Genomic DNA, 15,625 nt, shown 5'->3' with positions numbered 1-15,625 from the left:
GTAGCTGGGATTGCAGGCATGCACTACCACACCTGGCTAATTTTTTTGTGTTTTTAGTAGAGATGGGGTTTTGCCATGTTAGCCAGACTGGTCTTGAACTCCTGACCTCAAGTGATCCACCACCTCATCCTCCCAAAGTGCTGGGATTACAGGCATGAGCCACTGTGCCCAGCTTCAAGTTGCCTTTTCAAATGTATTAAAATCATACATTGTTTGATCATTTTTTGGGGTAAACCTTGGGCCTCTCTCAGTTAACTCTTCAAATACTGTTTTCCCCATGGGCTTGTATTGGAGCAGAATGGAAAAGTTCCTCTGTTTAATGAGCCCAGTAAATGAATGAAATGGGAGGGATGCATTCATATTTAAAATCTTTTTCTTTGTTCAAGAAATTTTAGTATACATTGTTGAATGGTAATGTTTTTAATGACTAGGAAAAATAACATGATGACATTTTAACATGATGATATTTTAAGGTTTACATACTGTTTCTAACCTAACGAATGATTCTAGATGAGGAAGTTTGCTAGTAATCTCATCTACCCTAAAACCTCCATGCAATAGTGTTTCTTGGTTCCATTAATCAAGAAACAACTGATTAGATCTTTTTATTTCCTCTAACACATATTGAACAGTGTCAAGACATGAAGCAAGAATGCTGGAAATATATAATACATAATTATATAATTAATATACATGTAATATAATATCCATCTTACATTACCATATATCTATTATGTACACTATATAATTACCAGTGATACCTATTATTTTATACTTATTTTATTCTTCATTAGCCCAGGAAGAAAGAAGGTATTGTCTCCATTACAAGTAAAGGAAACAGAGTCTGGGAGGGCAGTAACTTGCTTGAGGCCACACATTAGTGGTCAGATGCAGAGCCAGGAGTCTTTCTACAGTGAGAATTGCAGTATTCTTGCAACAGATCTTGTATTTCTTAATGTGAAGAAGTATTGTGTCTTTTTTACTTATCCTGGTGTCTTACTTCTTAAAACTCTTCTAGAATTAAATGAATCCTAGTTTTGATCAAATGTGACTGAAAGTTTTCCTATCCTCCATCTCCTGCTTTTCTGGTGTGTTTTCTCTTGGGCAGCTGGACGATGGGGTTGGCATGGTGGGAAGCTGGCACACGGTTCGAGTCCCAGGAAGTGAAAACGAGCTCCATTTAGCTGAGCTGGAGCCATCTAGTCTTTATGAAGTCTTGATGGTAGCAAGAAGCGCAGCAGGTGAAGGCCAACCTGCCATGCTTACCTTCCGAACCAGCAAAGGTGAGTGAGGGCTTCCTTTGGAGGAACGAGCTGGCTGCGCTGATGTCAATTTACCAGTAAGAATTCTTTCTTTTTTTCTGGGGGGGGCGGATGGAGTCTTGCTCTGTTGCCCAGACTGGAGTGCAATAGCGCGATCTCGGTTCACTGCAACCTCCGCCTCTCTGGTTCAAGCAATTCTCCTGCCTCAGCCTCCCGAGTAGCTGGGATTACAGGCACCCACCACCAGGCCTGGCTAATTTTTTGTATTTTTAGTAGAGACGGAGTTTCACAGTGTTAGCCAGGATGATCTTGATCTCCTGACTTCGTGATCCGCCTGCCTCAGCCTCCCAAAGTGCTGGGATTACAGGCGTGAGCCACCGTGCCCAACCAGAATTCTTTTGGATAGTAGAAATTCCTATATATAAATACACTAAACGACCCTATTATACCCTCCCCCTTCCATTTTGGGGTGACATTTAGGTGCTTGTATTGTCCTGTTCCATCGAATATTCCACAGATGTTTTTGAAAGCTTATGTTATATAAGGCAGTGAGGATAGATGATATAGGGAAAATGAAGATGGTCAAGATGAGATCCATCCCGACAGAGCTTGTACTTCGATAAGAAAGCTAAGATGTGTAACTTAATACCAACTACAAGACAGTATTCAGTTCAGCTAATATTTATTGAATGCCTTTTATGTGTCAGGCAAGAAGCAAAATAGGCAAAACTTGTGGCCTCATAGAGCTGACATTCTAGCTGAGAGAGACGTATACGTAAGTTATAAGTACATTAGAAGGTGTTAACAGAGATACAAGTTGGGGTGGTATAGGAAGTATGTGGGGTAGGAGTTAACAGTTTAAGCAGGCGGCCAGAGAAGTCCTCAACAAGCAGTCGACATCAGAGCAGAGACATGAAGGAGGGGAAGTAGAAAGCCACATGTCCCTCTAGAGAAAGAACATTCCCAGCAGAGATAGCAAGTGCCAGGGCCCAGGGTGGGGTGTGCGTGGTGTTCACTAGGAGCACGAGGGGGCCACTGTGATGGGAGCAACGTGGGTGAGGAGGCTGTAGGGAACAACGGGGTGTCCACATCACACAGCACACCATCCACCTTGGGAGGACTTTGTCTTTACCTCTGAGTGAGCTGGGAAGAGCTGGAGCATTGGAACTGACTGGAGTCTGGATAGAGTGGGGGCGGGCAGGAGTGCAGGCAAAGACACCAGCGTATGCCAGGTACCACAGGAGATTTCCAAGGACAGTGCTGGGGAAGCACAAAGGAAGGATATTTTTTTCTGCGGGGCAGCTTGTGAGGGAATCCTTGATAAAAAAAGACGCCGTCATGGCTTGGCTGTAAATGAACAAAGAGACGTCAGTGGGTAGAGAAGGGAACTGGGTGGAAGAGTATTTCAGTATGGCACTGTAACGAAAAGGAGGTGTGAAGATTGAGAAGAAGCCAGCTAGTGGCTTTTGAAAAAGACCCTTTCAAATAATTACTAAGTCTGGCCAGAAAAATAACAGGTACTTTCTATGTTAAATGTATCTTGAGTTAATTTTCATCATCAGTCATTAGGTGTTCATAGAGTCTGACTTATAAATACTGAGTAATCTTGCGTTTCAGTTTTTAACAAATCACGCAGTTTCACTTTTTGCCTCTTGAAATATTAAAACGATGTGACACTTGTCCTTAGAAAACTTAGCAGAAGCTCTTTAATGGTGAGTTTTATGGCTTAGAATTAAGAAATATATACAGTAAAAAGAAAAATGGACGAATAATTTGAACCCCTAGTCATTTGGCTTTTTCACCTATGTTTTTTGGATACGTAAAGTTAGAATGAAGAAAGGCATATTTTAGCTTTACTTTAAAGATACTGGAAAAAGACAAAGTAATTTTTGGTCAGTTCCTCAGATCAGCTAAGTATTTATGAAGCAGGTCTTACGTGTAGATGCTGTGGCAGATCAGTTCATAGATTTATAACCACATCCCAGGTAAGTTTCACAGTACTTTTTTCCCCCACTTCACATGCGTATAAGCTCATGTTACTGTATATGGTTTTTTACCTTTCTAGAAAAAACAGCATCATCAAAAAACACCCAGGCATCCTCTCCACCCATGGGCATCCCTAAGTATCCTGTTGTTTCAGAGGCTGCAAACAACAATTTTGGAGTGGTACTTACAGATTCCTCTAGGCACAGTGGAGGTAAAAAGAATAATATTTTATTGTTTCTTTACAAATGTAACTGACCTGCTTCAGATTTTGGGAGGTGGGGTGGAATAGGGTGTTTATTTTCATATCTTACCGTACAGGTCTTTTAGGTTCTATTTCAGCCATTTTAATGTCCTATATTTAAACTTTGGCATCTCAGTGTCATGATTAGTACTTAACTTCATTAACTTTGACTCAAAATGTTCTGGTACTAAGTTTTTAGAACTCAAGGAGTTTTGTGGCTAGGCACTGTGGGAGGCTGAGGTGGGCAGATCACTCGAGACCAGGAGTTTGAGACTAGCCTGGGCAACATAGAGGGAGACCCTGTCTCTACTAAAAATTCAAAAAAATTAGCCAGGTGTGGTGGCACACACCTGGAGTCCCAGCTACTCAGGAGGCCAACGTGGGAGGATCGCTTGAGCCTGGGAGGAAGATGTTGCAGTGAGCTGAGATCGCACCCCTGCACCCCAGCCTGGATGACAGAGTGAGACCCGGTCTCAAAAAAAACAAAACAAAACAAAACAAAACAACAACAACAAAAAAAAATGAGTTTTCTGTTTCTTCTCTGGTAAGAGAAGGAAATTTATATTCTGAACTCTGAAAATCTCACTTTTTATGTGTGTGACTCATCAAAATGTATAGTGGTACCTGTGATAAGTTGTTTTACTGAAGGATTACATGTTACATTCCCCTTTCTTTTCTTTTCTTTTCTTTTCTTTTTTTTTTTTTTTTTTTTTTTTTTTTGCTATATCTAGTTAATCTTATGGTTTTTAAAGGTCTTGGCTATATAATTTTCAAAAGACTTTTTTAGTATTTAAATTTCGCACTTACATAAGCTCTACACTTACAGCCAGGTGTGCTTTTTGTGATTGTTCTAAAACATCAGGACATCTAGGGAAGACTTAAAATTTCATTGCTAAGCTCTGAGAATTTTCAGACTTCTCTTCCATATTTTTACCATTTTCCATGAATTGATCTCAGACAGAAGCAGGTTGTAACACTTTGAACTCCCTCCGGAGCTCCTCTGTATCTTCAGTATCATGAATCTCTTCTACTTGAGTGCTCTGATCTCTTGAGGCACCTTTCGGCTACCTTAAGCAGATTATGTATGAGAGTATTAACTTCATGTGAATAAAAGTAACGTCTGAAAAACAAAAACCTTGCCATTGATTTTACACATCCTCTGGCAGATACTATATGAAATGCTGGAACAGCAAAGATAAAATAATCCTTGCCTTCAAGAAGTTTACAATGTAGGCCTAGCATGGTGGTGCACAGTGGCTCATGCCTGTAATGCTAGTGCTTTGGGAGGCTGAGGCAGGAGGATCACTTGAGTCCAGGAGTTTGAGAACCGCTTGGGCAACATAGTGAGACCTGGTCTCTACTTATAAAGTAGCCTTGTGTGGTGGGGTGCACCTGTAGTCCTAGCTACTCAGAAGGCTGAGGCAGAAAGATCGCTTGAGCCCAGGAATTTGAGGCTGCAGTGAGCTATGATTGTTCCACTGCACTCCAGCCTGGGTGATAGAGTGAGATCCTGTTTTTTTTTTTTGTAAATTACAGTATAGTGGATGATACAGATAGCTAAACCCATAACAATATGTGGATAATGTAGACAAACTAGTAACGATTTTGATTGATTATGCTTGATACCCTTCGTGTTACGGATTCACAAGAGAACTATCTAAGTCAGTCACTCAATGTAGACAAGGGTGAGTAGATAAGAGAGGCTTCTCTGCATCGTAAGCTAAGCGGCAAAGGACAAAGACGATACAGATAGATGAAACAGGAAAGGAGTTTCTAGCAAAGGCATCTTGTGCAATAGACAACTGGCTGACATGTTCTATTTTGTTTAGAGATTGAGAGGTTAGAGATTTTATTTAGTGTGACTGGTTGCTGTGGGGAATGATGCTATAGTGGGCAGGCAGGTAGGTGCCTTGTGTGATACGCTTCAAAGTTGAATCTTTCCTTGAAAGCTATAATGAACCCCTAAGGATTTTACAGAAGGAGAAGGGAGGAATAGCAAAAGAAAAGGCTAGAGAAATAATAAGGCGAGTGACAGTGTGGATGGAGGAGGGGGAGGACCTGTATGAGAGATCAAGGGAATGGAATCCACACTGAATGAGAAGGAGAAAGATGATGGATTGGGCGTGGGCACCAGGAGACCATTTACCAAGATAAGTAATAAGAGTTTTTAGGTGAAGATTATGGATTCAGTTTTGGAAATCATGAGTTTGGAGTTGTCCAAGAAGAGATAACCATAAGAAATGATTTATTTAATATTCATAACAACCTAATGAGGAACAGATTTCCGTATCTGTTTTACAGATTAGGAAAGTGACACATGAGGAGGTTATGCACGATGCCTCAGATCATCCAGAAAGTGGAGGAACTGCTTGCTATTCAAGTCCATGTCTAACTCCAAGTGCTGTCTTCCTTTTATACCTTGTTGATAGTCACATGCTATTTCTCTTAGATATTGAAGATATTCTTTTCTGTAGAGACATTTTCCCCAATAACTTTATTTTTCCTGTTTGTTCTGTGGTGTTAGGTGAATTTTGATTTCAGATGAGTCAACATTAAGGAAGTCGTTTGGTTTTCTAGTATTAAAAAAGAGTCACTAACCATTCTATTCATTCTGTTTTCATTGCTTTCTACCTTGAAAGGAATACAGTAAGTATCACTCAGCATTGCCTGCTTTGAATATAGTCCTCTTTTATCCCTTAAGCAATTTGTTTTTTAAAATGCTACAGTTTTTTCCATACAAATACCACATTGAACGTTATTTTCTTCTCTCTTATGTATTTGTATGGCGGGTTGAAGACCTGTTGAGGTGGAAGGGTGTTGCTCGGTTGAGGAGCATGGCATAGGCTAGAGGTGGGGCTCCCTGTTGGCTTTCCCAAAGTAACTACTGCCACCGTGGCCCAGAGTTGGCCCTCCACGTTCCAGCTCTAGAAACTTGATTGGCAGCATGCCGGAAGATCACTGGTTTCTTGAAAACCGGCTTATGTCTACACAATTCACAGATGATCAAGGCAAACCAGAATGGCACTTACAAGTTTGCAATGTCACTGTCATACAGACTGGATTATTTCTATCCGCATTCTTTCCTTGTAGGAACCCAGTGGGAAGCCAGTTACAACCACAAGATTGCTTGTTGTGTTGGTCTGTTTGTGTTGCTATAAAGGAATACCTGAGGCTGGGTAATTTATAAAGAAAAGAGGTTTATTTGGCTCATGGTTCTGAAGGCTATGCAAGCATGGCACCAGCATCACTTGGCTTCCGGTGAGGCCTCAGGTTACAGTCATGGTGGGAGGTGGAGCGAGAGCAGGCACATCACATAGTGGGAACGGGAGCAAGAGAGACGCCACATGCTTTTAAGTCACCAGCTCTCCTGTGAATCAACAGAGTGAAAACTCACCTACTACCATGTAGGGGAGGGCACCAGGCCACCATGAGGGAACTGCCCCCATGACACAAACACCTCCCACCGGGCCCCACCTCCAACACTGAGGATCACTTTTCAACAGGAGATTTGGAGGGAATAAGTATCCAAGCCATATCCCTTGGTCATCAAGAAGAGTTAGATACATGGTTTCAGTGGCTGATGAGCTTCTTCCTCATGTTTTCACCTCCTGCAGGGTCTAGACCATGTACTTCGTGTGTCAGGGCATCCCCTTTCCTCGGCAGTGCCAAGTGAAAACTGCTAGACCCTAGCTCCCTGACCCCCTTTCTACATGTTCACGTGGATCATGTTTTCTGCTAGCACTTTGATTTAACGACATATGCTGTCTTCCCGTATTCACCCTGAGCAGCATTCTCTCTCCCCTTTATTAACGGTATTGATTTTATCAGTCAGATTTTATCTCTGTTTGCCAACTTCTAGTCTGTATTTTGGAGTAACCTTCCTATAGCCATGAGGTGTATTAAGATAATATGGAATAGTAATAGTATCAGAATTAGTAGGTTGCTGAATGCATTTTGTGTAGCTTGGATAGATGAAGAAAAACATATAAACAAGATAACACATAACTGTGAAAGTTTATTATAAATTTTAACCACAGTCAAACTGGAAGCATCAAATAGTACTTACATATTATTTTAGCCATGAATCCGAATAGCATGGTCAAAATGATCATACTTGTTAGCTTTCAGTTTTTCAGAGCTAATTATCAAATTTATAGATTGTTTTACTTTCTCTTTCTTTTATTTCCTGTATTCCCATTAGCTTTTCACAGAGGACAGGAAGATAGCTGTAAATGTTATAAACTCTGGCAAAAAGTTTGGTGAAGAATGTTTAATAAGAGGAAGTTTGGGACTTAATCCTTTTCATTTATCTATGTAATTCTTGTCTCTGACATGGTGGGTTATTGAAATGAACGTTTCCGTGTTTAGTTCCAGAGGCACCAGATCGGCCTACCATCTCCACTGCATCAGAGACGTCGGTCTATGTCACTTGGATTCCTCGGGCAAATGGGGGGTCTCCAATCACTGCCTTCAAAGTCGAATATAAACAGATGAGGACCAGCGATTGGCTGGTGGCAGCTGAAGACATCCCTCCTTCCAAACTTTCAGTGGAAGTTCGTAGTTTAGAACCAGGTAGTAATATTCAAACATTTCCTTTTACCATCGATGTGAACTTTAGATACATACATTTATATATTTTGAGATGGGGTCTTACTCTGTTGGCCCAGGCTGGGGTGCAGTGGCATAATCATGGCTTACCTCAGCCTCCCAAGTAGCTGAGACTACAGGCACTCACCACCGTGCCTGGCTAATTTTTGTATTTTTTGTACAGACAGGGTTTTGCCATGTTGCCCAGGCTGATCTTGAACTCCTGTGCTCATGCAGTTTTCCACCCTCGGTCTCCTGCTGAAATGCCAGGATTGCAGGCGAGTCATAGCACCTGGCAGATGGAAATTTTTAGTAGTCTTATATTTTTTTCTGATTGTTAAAGTAGTCATGCTTATTGTATAAAAATGTGTAAATAAAGAAAATATAAAGAAGAGAATGAGTCACCTAAAATCCACCCATTCAGAGATAATCATTGTTTATATTTCGTTGTATTTTTTCGTAGCCTTTGTCTCTCTCTCTCTCTTTTTTTTTTTTTTTTTTTTTTTTAAGACAGAGCTTTGCTCTGTCGCCCAGGCTGGAGTGCAATGGCACGATCTCGGCTCACTGCAACCGCCACCTCCCATGTTCGGGTGATTCTCCTGCCACAGCCTCCCGAGTAGCTGGGATTACAGGCACCTGCCACTATGCCCGGCTAATTTTTGTATTTTTAGTAGAGATGGGGTTTCACTGTGCTAGTCAGTTTGGTCTCGAACTCCTGACCTCAGGCGATCTGCCCGCCTCAGCCTCCCAAAGTGCTGCGATTATAGGCATGAGCCACCGCAGGATCATGCCATAAATACTGTTTTGTTATCCCATGTTCCCCATATTTTATCATATATGTTTTCCAGTATCATTAAAAATTCTTCACAAACTCAACTTTTAGTAGAGATTTACCTTTCGTATAAATAAATATAGCATAATCCACTTAGCTATTCTTTATTTCTGATCTTCAGAGTATTTCTGTTTATTTGGAGTTAGAAATACTGTGGTATACATCTTATATGTGTGTGTGTTTTGCTATGACTGAATGCTTTGAGAGGAAAATTGCTTGTTATTTGACAAAAATTACTGGATCTGCTGAATTTCAGCACAGTTGTAATACTCAGTGCTTCGTGTTATGGACGTGAGTCAGTGATGAACACCCGTTTGTTCTTTAAGTTTTGTTTCAGCAGAGAAACCCTCCCCTCCCCACAAGAATCTTGAGGCTATATGAGAGAAATTAAACCATAAAAGACGAAAAGCATAAATCAACTTTCTGTACTTTCGTTTAGGTTTCATGGCGATCTTTTTCTGGACTTTTAAATGTCCAGAAAAAAATTTGCTATGTTAGTAGCAAATGCCTATGGCTGTTAAAACAAGCAACATGCGCAGCATAGAGTCAAGTAGGTATAGTTGGGAGAAGCATCAGTTTTAAATGTGCGTGAAGCTAAGAAACATTCCGTAGATTGAAAACACTGTCTTCAGAAGCTCAGTAATTATTTTTGAGCTATCGGGAAACTTACTTTAGGATTTTAATTTATTCTTTAGGTTCAGATTTTCAGAAATTCACAGTCCTCAACATTTTTTTAAGTTCTTAATATCTAATTCAAATAATTCCTTCCCCAGTAGTTAAATCTGCTCCCTCTTACCCTGTTAGCAGTGAAGCCAGAGTGACATCTGTGGCCGCCCACACAGTGCCTCTTTATGAGTGTATTCACCGGATTAAACCGTGCTTCAGTTGTTTCTTTTAAAGTGAAAAGAACCTAGTTTTGGGGACAGATAGTTCAACTAATACTGTCATTGACGGGTATGACTTAACAGGATGGTGAAAAGAGTGGATGTCCTCTTTCCTATTCTCTACCTGCTTCTTCCCTGAGATGTCATTAATCTTTTTCAACCCTCTTTCTTGGTGACTCCTAAGAACGTCTTGGGATCTTGAACGCAATGCATGGAGCAGCCACTCCCAGTTGATTGAAATTGTCAGTTGGGTTGAAATCTATTTACCATACGGGCTTTAGATACTTTATTATAGATAGGTACTTAAGCACAATTGCCATATTTTGACTATTCTACCTTTCATTGTCTTATTACAGCTTTTCTTAGTTATGTTTTGTTGTTGTTGTTTGTTTGTTTTTGTTTTCCCTCAAAGGTTCAACATACAAATTTAGGGTCATTGCCATCAACCATTATGGTGAGAGTTTTCGGAGTTCAGCATCTCGCCCTTATCAGGTGGCTGGGTTCCCCAGTCGCTTTTCCAACCGTCCAGTAACTGGACCCCACATTGCGTACACAGAGGCTGTCAGCGATACTCAGATCATGCTAAAGTGGACGGTCAGTAAACATCTTCTGGAATGAGATCTTCTGGTTTGGTCATGTTAACAGTCAATTTAATATTCTCATGACACAATACAGTAAACAGCAAATTTTGAACTTTAATTGAGGGGACATGCAAGAGCACCAATATTTGTCTAAATAAGAGCACATATTTTGAGGAGGGCAGGGTTAAAAGGAAAATTATTGTTTCCTCAGCTCTCATCCAAATGTTGTTAACTTAATTGCCATCGTGGTTTATTCATTTGGAACCAAATGTGCTTTTATGCTTTTGAACCCGGGGAAATGTACTGCCTTATTTCTGTTTAACTTTGCAGTAAGCTAAATGCTTTTAATACCTTTGAAGTAAATTAAAAATGGCCATTATTGGTATGTTTGCAAAACGAAACTAGAAAAATGTGACCAAGTAGATAAAGAAACCTTAATGAATGAGAAAGTTGTGTTTATTTTTCTCTTTGACAAGTCTTTGCTTCTATTTTTTAGTACATTCCATCCAGTAACAATAACACTCCCATTCAAGGATTTTATATCTATTACCGACCAACAGATAGTGACAATGACAGTGATTACAAGAGGGACGTTGTAGAAGGTAAGTCCGCCTGGCCTACTGGAGTCCCTGTAAAGGAGCTTTGGAGAAAGAAGGTTGATGAATGTAAAATGCATCATCCCAAGTTAAGACAGTACAAAGTGGAATGGTGTATGTGTTATTGCTGTTGAATTTGTCCCAAAGAAAGCCACCTTTTCCCATTTAATATATGCAGCACCTTATATTTTGGTTGCAGAAACTTGTACAAACATTTGGGGGAAATACGATTAATCAGTAGTAGTTCATCTGAAAGAACATTTTGATTTCTGTTTCACTTAAATGAACAGTGACCTGAGTTTAAAAATCCATTGCAATGTTTAGCTACTTTTAAAAAATAATATCTCACTCATTTTCGCTGGAGTCTGTCCTAGAAAGATCACGTCTTAAGCCTCTTTCTCGTTTGTAGAGATGCTGAGAAACTGGAATGCATGTAGAAAAGAAAGAAAACAGCTAAGAAGATGGTGCTGCTTTTTTAACTGCATTTAAATAGAATCCACAATTTTGCCTATGGCCTGAAGGCTCCACCTGACCTGGCTGGCCTCTGTCTACACCACGTCTCTTGCACCTCTCCCTTTCTGGCCCTTCTTTCAGTTTCCTTGTGTGCACTGAGACATTTTTGCCTCAGGACCTTGGCACAGGGTAGTTCCTGTTGCCTTTACCTAGTTGCGTGCACAGAAAAATTGTCCCACTTTTCAAAATGTTTGACAGTCAAGTTACGGGGAGTCGGATCTTCCCCGTAACTTCCTCTCAGGTAACTTCCTCTCATTTACATGAGAGGGTACCTTGCCGTAGTTTCTAACCATACCCTTTATGTTTATTTCATAGCAGTTATCAAAGTTTAAGTACATGGTGGGGGTGTGTGTGTGTGTTTGTGTTTGAAACTGTTTGCTTAAAGTCTGTCTCCTCTACTAGATGTTAACTCCCTGGTGAGCACGGGACCTTTTCTCCCACTGCTATGTCTCCAGAACCTACAATGGTGAGGTGGCCAGTATTGAATTAATGTATGAATGGAGTCCAAAAAGAACAAGGGAATGTCTAACAATATTCGGGTTGAAAAAGACTAGCAGAAGCAACCTGATCGCCGCCTTCAAGTATTTAAGGACTGTTATGTGGAAGAGGAGCTGAATCAGTTGGGTGAGGGGAAGTTGCAAGAAAGCAGTATAAGAAGGAACTTTCTAACATAGCATTCCTAACATAGGTTCCCCCACAAAGTCATCAGCTTCTTAATGCTGGAAGTGCTCAGCAGAAGCTGAATGCCCACTTCTCAGTGATATCTTGGAAGGGATTCTTGCCTTTGGAGGAAGGCTTCTTCCAAGTTCTTTTTTTCACTTCAAGATTCTGATTCTTTGAAATAAGAAATGTGCTAGTGAATTATGTCAGAAAATTGCCATAGGCCAAGGTTATTTTCCATATGACTTCTTGACATCAAATACTGCATATAGTTTGTGTTCTAATAAATTACTTTAACTATGCTGTATCACGTTTCTTAAAATATTATAGCAGTCCTTTTCATATTTATCCAGTGGAATGACTTTTGTACTATAATGAGAAATTTATGATCCAGTTCTTAATGCTCGGCACATAGAAGGTGCTCAGTAAATATTTTTTGAATGAGGGAATGATTCTTTCTTTTCTGCCATAACTTTTAGTGGCAAAACTATTCTGTGCTCTTAGGACTCACCATAGTAGCTGTCTCACGGGAAAGAAGAGCCTGGAAGGGGCATGAGGGGATGTTTGGGTTGGGGGCTTTCCTGTGTTCTCTTTGTTGACTTAGGTATGGGTGCCATGGGCATGTCCAGTTTGTGAACGTTCATTGAGCGGTACAGTTATGTGGACTTTTCTGTATGCATACTTTACATCAGTAAAAAAGCTATTTTAAAAAAGAAAAGGAAGGATAATATTTAGGTTGGTGCAAAAGTAAAAAGTAATTGCGGTCTTTGCCATTACTTTTAATGACAAAGACCGCAATTACTTTTGCACCAACCTAATAGTGCTTGTTCTCCATTTTGGGCCTGTCTAGGTCTTCCTTTTATTTCATTGACTTTAGGGCAGTGGGGATGTCAGAATTTTATTTTTAAAATTTTTTGACAGAGGCTAAACATTTGCCATAAAATAGTTCTAAATAAAATGAGTATCTGTCTCTGTCTCTCTGTTTTTCTCTCTCTCATCATCACCCTTCTTGGTTCTATGCTTTAGAAATATCCACTAATAGGCCGGGCGCGGTGGCTCAAGCCTGTAATCCCAGCACTTTGGGAGGCCGAGGCGGGCGGATCACAAGGTCAGGAGATCGAGACCACAGTGAAACCCCGTCTCTACTAAAAATACAAAAAATTAGCCGGGCGCGGTGGCGGGCGCCTGTAGTCCCAGCTACTCAGGAGGCTGAGGCAGGAGAATGGCGGGAACCCAGGAGGCGGAGCTTGCAGTGAGCCGAGATCGCGCCATTGCACTCCAGCCTGGGCAACAGCGTGAGACTCCGTCTCAAAAAAAAAAAAAAAAAAAAAAAAAGAAATATCCACTAATAGTTTTAAAACTATATTCTCTAGTCAAATCTTTGAGCTTTTACAAACTTCTGAAATATGCATATTGAGCATGGAACTTGGAAATTATTTAAAGAAGCTTTTATATCTAGTAGTGTCTGCAAATGTGAGTTTTGCTGTAGGTTCACAGAGCACTTGTTTATAAATGTAATATACTGAGCAGCTAGATGTTTAAGTGGGCTTCACTATGCTGTGTAATTTGCTTATTCTATATTTTCAAGTTTATGCATTTGAAATTCTTTTTGTGGCAGTTGGAAACTATTGGTCTGTTCTCCAAAAAGCAGGAAGAAAAGTATTCATCCTTTGTACTTAAAGTTTTTTTTTTTTTAAATTTTAGATTACTTCTGTGAATTGACCCAACATTTAAACTTTTGAAAACAAAATTAAAAGTCAAATTGTAAGAGAATACAGTAAGAGAAGGACAATTAAGCTATCCTGTTTTCTGAATTAGGTTCCACATGTAGGTAAACTGTACATGTTTCCAGCACACCAGTGTTTTGGTGTTGAGTATTTTTATCTTTTAAAGTTAAGTCAATTCCAAATAAAGTATCAGTCATTCTGATCTTTAAGTCTGTGCTTTGGTTTCTCTCTGAGGTAAATCCTTACCTTTTCTAAAATATCCTTTGGGAAAATAATTGCCTGTTAATTCAAGGATATGTGCTGGTTGGTTGATTTTAAACCTAATGATGTACTTAGTTGTCTTATTCATCAATGATCAGTAAAATTCTTTCTCTTTGCTGTTATTTCCTATAATTTTAGCCAGTGGAAAAATAACTATAACAATGGAATATTAATCTAACAAAATATGTATCATTTTAACGATTTTTCTCTTATTAGTAACATATCCGAAGCCTAGTTTAATTCCATTTTTATGAACGCTATGAAAGGAAAACTTCAAATCTAGTGTAGTAATTATTCAAGAGAATGTAGTGTAGGTGAGTGTAGGGCCAGGTTGGGAAAGACCCAAGGCTAGAGAAAAAAAGTAAGTTTTTTGGAAAGCCTTTGGATTTTAGAGACAGATCTATTCCATTTTCAACCAGTTTTTGAGTCAGTATCTTTTGGGGGATCCTTTTTACATTTGTAAATGGGGCATAGAACTCCTCACTTTTGAGCCTTTCAGAGACGATCCTAAAACAAGCAGATTTTCTTCCTTCGAAACCGTGGGTCTGTACAAGTGAAGGGTGTTGTACTGTTGACCTGGAAAGAGGCTTGTACTTCCAGATTGAAATATTTTTGTCTGCATTGAGTTACAAAGGAGTCTGGTGATATTGGTCCTGTCAGCCAAGTAGATTTAACTTGCATATGTGGTTTTGTTTTGCTTTTTTTCTCCCCCTTTAATTAATTCTTAAATCAGTCGGGGGTATGCTTGAGTTTCTACGAAACAGTGGAGACAGTCTGAAGAGATGTTTCTACAAGGGATTAAGGGTGCTTGAAGAGTTAATTTAATCTGGCAAAAGTGTCCCTGCTTATGAAAGTTTGTCACCAGTCCATGGAAGTCAAAATGAAGAGTGATTTCTACTGGAGTGTTCAATTTAGGAGTGTTTCTAAATGAAATGTTGGCTGTGTGCCACGGATAACAGAATCATTCTACTGGAGATACTTGTGTGGTTTGGAGATCTTGACTCAAAAGAACGCAGCAGTGGGGGTGGCGGCCAAGAGTTTCCCATAGTAGATTTTGCTTTTTGGTGATTCTCAGCAGTTTATTCGGGCATTCAGTCATATGTCAGTTCATGTTGCATCCGTGACAATGGAGTTGAGAGCTTTGCTTGGGCCATTCTCATAACTGGTCAGTTGCTCTGGGTAGTGCACCATTTGCTGGTCCCAAATGTACTGTTGCTTTTTGGTGGAGGAACATAGTGGATTGACTTGCTGGGTTAAGATGGGGATGAAAGAACTTGAGGTTTCTTTCCTATGCATAAAATTAACATGTATTTTATGAAAGACTCCCCACTAATTATTTTTAGTGAAACAAGTATTATTGCCAACACACAGATATAGTTTTAAGTCAGCTTATCTCTTCTCTTTACTTTTCCTTCATGCCATGTAATAGAAATGCTGTTTATCTGTGGTGCATTAGTCAAATACTTACTGTTAAGGACATTTTTATTGCACAAAC

General features: G+C 39.9%; 1 protein-coding gene across 15 annotated transcripts in view; it reads left to right on the top strand.

Moving 5' to 3' along the window:
• The window catches only part of CDON (cell adhesion associated, oncogene regulated), a 103,488-nt gene that overhangs the window by 58,461 nt on the left and 29,402 nt on the right, over positions 1 to 15,625 (top strand). For 12 of the 15 annotated variants that reach the window (XM_005580113.5, XM_005580111.5, XM_005580110.5 and 9 more), the window contains 5 exons: positions 1,109 to 1,283; positions 3,328 to 3,459; positions 7,858 to 8,061; positions 10,205 to 10,386; positions 10,870 to 10,975. In XM_005580113.5, the coding sequence (XP_005580170.3) occupies positions 1,109 to 1,283; positions 3,328 to 3,459; positions 7,858 to 8,061; positions 10,205 to 10,386; positions 10,870 to 10,975 (799 nt within the window). Of the gene's footprint in view, positions 1 to 1,108; positions 1,284 to 3,327; positions 4,012 to 7,857; positions 8,062 to 10,204; positions 10,387 to 10,869; positions 10,976 to 15,625 lie in introns of those variants that run through there. The other 3 variants (XM_065529653.2, XM_074015585.1, XM_074015586.1) reach the window with 2 other exon arrangements.

The sequence above is a fragment of the Macaca fascicularis genome, chromosome 14 (assembly GCF_037993035.2).
Source record: "Macaca fascicularis isolate 582-1 chromosome 14, T2T-MFA8v1.1".
In the NCBI taxonomy this organism is placed as follows: Eukaryota; Metazoa; Chordata; class Mammalia; order Primates; family Cercopithecidae; genus Macaca; species Macaca fascicularis.
Note: the sequence above shows the minus strand (reverse complement) of the source record. Positions and strands in the feature narration are given on the sequence as shown.